The sequence below is a fragment of the Natator depressus genome, chromosome 8 (genome assembly GCF_965152275.1).
Source record: "Natator depressus isolate rNatDep1 chromosome 8, rNatDep2.hap1, whole genome shotgun sequence".
Lineage (NCBI taxonomy): Eukaryota > Metazoa > Chordata > Testudines > Cheloniidae > Natator > Natator depressus.
This window is the reverse complement of record NC_134241.1, coordinates 2,148,366-2,152,618: the sequence shown is the minus strand read 5'-3', so window position 1 is coordinate 2,152,618 and position 4,253 is coordinate 2,148,366. Positions and strand designations below refer to the sequence as shown.

At 50.9% G+C, this 4,253-nt stretch overlaps 1 protein-coding gene across 1 annotated transcript; it reads right to left on the bottom strand.

The window, feature by feature from the left end:
• Positions 1 to 709: 709 nt before the first annotated feature.
• On the bottom strand, positions 710 to 3,324 carry LOC141992712 (ovomucoid-like). The gene is made up of 4 exons (XM_074962047.1): positions 3,267 to 3,324; positions 2,781 to 2,803; positions 2,070 to 2,185; positions 710 to 755 (listed from the first exon to the last, which is right to left on the bottom strand). Exons 1-4 carry the CDS (start codon positions 3,322 to 3,324, stop codon positions 710 to 712), a joined length of 243 nt encoding a protein of 80 aa, XP_074818148.1.
• Positions 3,325 to 4,253: the final 929 nt, after the last annotated feature.

The following is a 4,253-nucleotide window of genomic DNA, read 5'->3' as shown; positions in this document are numbered from 1 at the left end:
ACTTTCTGGAAGCTGCATTGCTGGGCCCGGCACAGGGGTAATGGTGAAATGTAAGACCTGTGTTATACAGCAAGTCAGACTAGATGATGTAATGGCCTTACACTCTATGAATCCATGGCTCTGTGACGTGGGGCATGTCACATTTCTGGGGTTAACTGAATCCCTGCATCTCTGCTCCCTCTGGGGTCTACTCAATGGCACCCCCTTAGCTCTCCAACCCGCGGCCATCACCTTTTTATGCACCTTTTACTGGGGCTTCGCTCATGGTCTCATGATTTGGTCCAAGGAGAATGCTCAGAGTTGGAAGGGAGTCAGACACAGGGAACGTGTCCGGGGTTTGTGTATCGATTTATCTTGTAGGAAAAGCCATGGCAGGAGGAGATATAATACTTGCCAGTCTGTGGCTCCCTTAATGCCTGTGACTGGTTACTGCACTTTGTGTTCTCATTAACTCCGGTCTGTAAGCTGGTGGGGGCTTGTGTGAGACACGGGAGAGCAGAGTCCCTCCTTGGAAAGAGAAAAAAACCATAGGTCACGAATTCTGCTGAGTTTACTTTATTGCACAGACGAGGGGATAAGTCAGTGATGCTGTCAGGAGCCCTGGAAATGGAGGATGAGTCGAGAACGTGGCTCCATGTGGGGATCTGCTGGTGGGAACTAGAAGCAAATGGGGTTCAGCTCCATACCAGCACTCGGCACCCCTGAGGATTCAGCATTCTCCATACTGGTCAAAGCAAAGATTTCCAAGGTTTTCACTAGGGGGAAAGTAAGAGACACAGAACTCAGGGTTGCAACCCCTATGGCAATGAGAACAAAGCTTCTGTCAAGGCCCCATTATGTCAAATTAACCAGAGTTTATTTGCTGACAGGAAAAATTAGACTGAGGAAGTCGACCCAACATCTAGGAGGTAAAGACATGGGCGCAGGAAGGGGCTTGAATCACACCACAATTATGCTTTTTTTTTTATTAATGGGCTATTTATTGCTTTAGAATCATAGAATCGTAGGACTGGAAGGGACCTTGAGAGGTCATTTAGTCCAGTCCCCAGCACTCCTGATCAAGACCAGTGGTGGGCAGCCTGCGGCCTGCATGCAGCCCATCAGGGTAATCTGATTGAGGGCCGTGAGACACTGTGCTGATGTTGACTGTCTGCAGGCATGGCCCCCCCTCCCAGCTCCCAGTGGCTGTGGTTTGCCATTCCCGGCCAATGTGGGAAGTGGTGGGCCCCAGGAATGTGCTGCCTGCCACTTCCCGCAGCTCCCATTGGCCGGGATCGGCAAACTGAGGCCACTGGGAGCTGTGGGGGGCAGTGCCTGCAGACAGTCAAGGTCAGCACAATGTCTCGCAGCCCACAATCAGATTACCCTGATGGGCTGCATGCAGGTTGCCAACCACTGATCTAGACCATCCATGACAGTGTTTGTCTAACCTGCTCTTAAAAATCTCCAATGATGGAGATTCCACCACCTCCCCATGCAATTTATTCCAGTGCTTAACTACTGCCCTTGCTGCAATTGAAACCCATTGCTTCTTGTCCTATCCTCAGAGGTTAATTAAAACAACTTTTCTCCCTCCTGCTTGTAACAACCTTTTATGTACTTGAAAACTGTTATCATGCCCCCTCTCAGTCTTCTCTTCTCCAGACTAAACAAACCCAATTTTTTCAAGCTTCCCTCATAGGTTATGTTTTCTGGGCCTTTCGTCATTTTTCTTGCTCTTCTCTGGACTTCCTCCAATTTCTCCACATTTCCCCTGAAAACTGGCATCCAGAACTGGACACAACACTCCAGTTGAGGCCATATCAGTGCAGAGTAGAGCAGAAGAATTACTTCTCATGTTTTGCGTACAACACTCTTGCTAATACAGCCGGAATGATGTTTGCTTTTTCTGCAACAGTGTTACACTGTTGACTCATATTTCACTTGTGATCCACTCTGGCCCCCAGATCCCTTTCCGCAGGACTCCTTCCTAGGCAGTCGTTTCCCATTTTGTATGGGTGTGATTGATTGTTCCTTCCTAAGTGGAGCACTTTGCATTGTCCTTATTGAATTTCGTCCTATCTACTTACAAGACTGCACTACAAAAGGCACATTTGTTGCCGTATGTCTTGCCATCGGTGCCACAGACCGGGTTGTACTCTAAGGTGCAGAAAGTTGGACGACTCTGGTACTCACTGCAGAAACCCTACAAGTGAAATTAATATCAGTGTTATTGTCTGTATTGCAGTAGTACCCTGACATTCCCATGGTGCTGGGCATGCTATGAACACAGAGGAAGGGACAGTCACACCCCCCCCACCGCACTATCTTATCCTGTCCCTTGTCTCTTTCTACTGTGGTTCTGACTTCCAAATTCTCCTCTCACTGCCTGGAGGAGCTGAGCCCGTCTCCCTGGTCCACGAGACTCTTCCGAACCTGCATCACAAGGTGTGTGAGCGAAGGGGCATCTCCGCAGGAAGCAGATGCTCAAATATAAAAAGCCTCATGCACTTGTTGTACCATCCCCTCCCCGTTCTGTCTCTGAGTTGCTTTTTGAGACTCCCACAGGCCCATCACAGATGGTGTCTTGTGGAATAGCGTATGGAATCCATCACTCTGACCACATGTAGTCTCTGCCCCATGGATTCGCTCTCCCCTCACTAGGGCCTGGGGTACAGTCTGCTCCCACATTCCCTCATGAGTTCCAGCGTGTTTCTAACCCGGAGGTCCTGGTCTCCATGATACTACATACCACGGATCGGGGCAAGTGACAATTCATTCAAAGTGAGAGTTAGACTCACCCGACGACCCTGGCCGACAGCATCTGGAAGAAAACACAGACACAAACCATACCACGAAGGGAATGTCAGAGGGAAATCAGTTAATAACATTCATCTCTGCCTAGGACAATGGACGCAGCTTCCTAACCAGCAACTGGGCCATGGGAAGGTTTTCTGCTCCCTCATCCAATTGGTGTGACAAATAGAAACATGAGCATAATGCACCCACAGCCTGACCTGAAATATAATCACCGGGGCCCACAACTAATTGCAGGTGCGATTGTTTGAAGCTCCCAGACTGGAATTTGGGGAAAGGCCCTTAATGGCCCCTCATTTACATCTTTCCAAAGGAAATTGCTGTTTTTGCCATGAACCACTTCCCCGGCTTAGTCTCAACACCCAAATGTCCTTAGCTCATGCCAAGCTAGTTTTTAACAGTCGAGCCCGTGCTGAAGGTTACAGGGTCAGACACAGAGCTCTGTACAGACTGCAGCAAAAGTTACTCACCCTGAAAGCTGGAGAAGAGCCCCAGAGTGAGGAACACAACGGCAGCTGCTGTCTTCATGGTGGAAGTGGTTCCTGGGTCTGCTGGAGTCTGTTAGTGCTGAGCTCTGCAGATGCTCTCTCAATGCAGCCCAAGGGAGGAGATCTCATATATATAGACAAGAGGTTGGGTTCTCTCTCCACTTGGATTATGAAATCCCTGTTGAAATGGTCACTGATTCTACAAACCAATACAGCAAATCGTCATTCCCTTGTAAGTTGTAAGTCAGACAAGAATGCGGCTGTATCAAATACCCTTTTGGGACTGCAATAAATATTCGTGGGGAAAGGTTAAACTGCCCTGACATATACGGGTGAATTCAGCGTAAGCCTTTGTAAATCTTGACGCACCTGCAGAGGAAGGCAGATTAGTTACTTCAGGTGCGTCCGGGGCTCTGCAGGTTGCTGAGAACCGCCACCTTGCGTCCCTGTCACATTCCTCTTTGCTGTCCAGCACCAGAAACCAGCATACTCCAGGGTCCGTGCGCCCTGTCCCTCGCGCACTGCCAGCCCCTTTACCATTCAAGGCCCTGCCAGTCTGTTGGTACCAGCAGCTGGGAAATTCGATCTGGGCCAGGAGGGAGGGGAAGTGGCCACGTGGCACCAGCGTGCAGCCAGTCGCCCCGTGTCCATATGTTAATGGGCACAGGCAGAGCTCCCTCGGGGCAGCCCCGAACGAAGGCAGCAGAGAGGTCTGCTGGGATCCAGAGGAGCGGGACGAGCAGTGGCTGGGCTGCATGGGGCAGGAAGGCAGCACAGACCCCATGCGGCGGGACCCCTCCGCCCCTTGTGCACCACGGAGGTCATGGCTGGGTTCAGCGTACAGGTCTCTGCAGCGGGGATCGGGGAGGTGCGGGGTCGCGGTGGGCTATGGCACAGTGGGACACCACATGGCCCCAGTGCTGCTGCGGGGGAAGCGGTGGGATGTTCCCTTCTCTGCTCCCAAACACA

Excerpts from the sequence above, each read along its gene's own strand:
- LOC141992712 (XM_074962047.1), bottom strand. The coding sequence starts at position 3,324 with ATGAAGACAGCAGCTGCCGTTGTGTTCCTCACTCTGGGGCTCTTCTCC. Across the intron at positions 2,804-3,266 it reads GCTCTTCTCCAGCTTTCAGG|ATGCTGTCGGCCAGGGTCGT; the intron begins GTGAGTAACTTT and ends GTTTTCTTCCAG. Across the intron at positions 2,186-2,780 it reads CTGTCGGCCAGGGTCGTCGG|GGTTTCTGCAGTGAGTACCA; the intron begins GTGAGTCTAACT and ends TTTCACTTGTAG.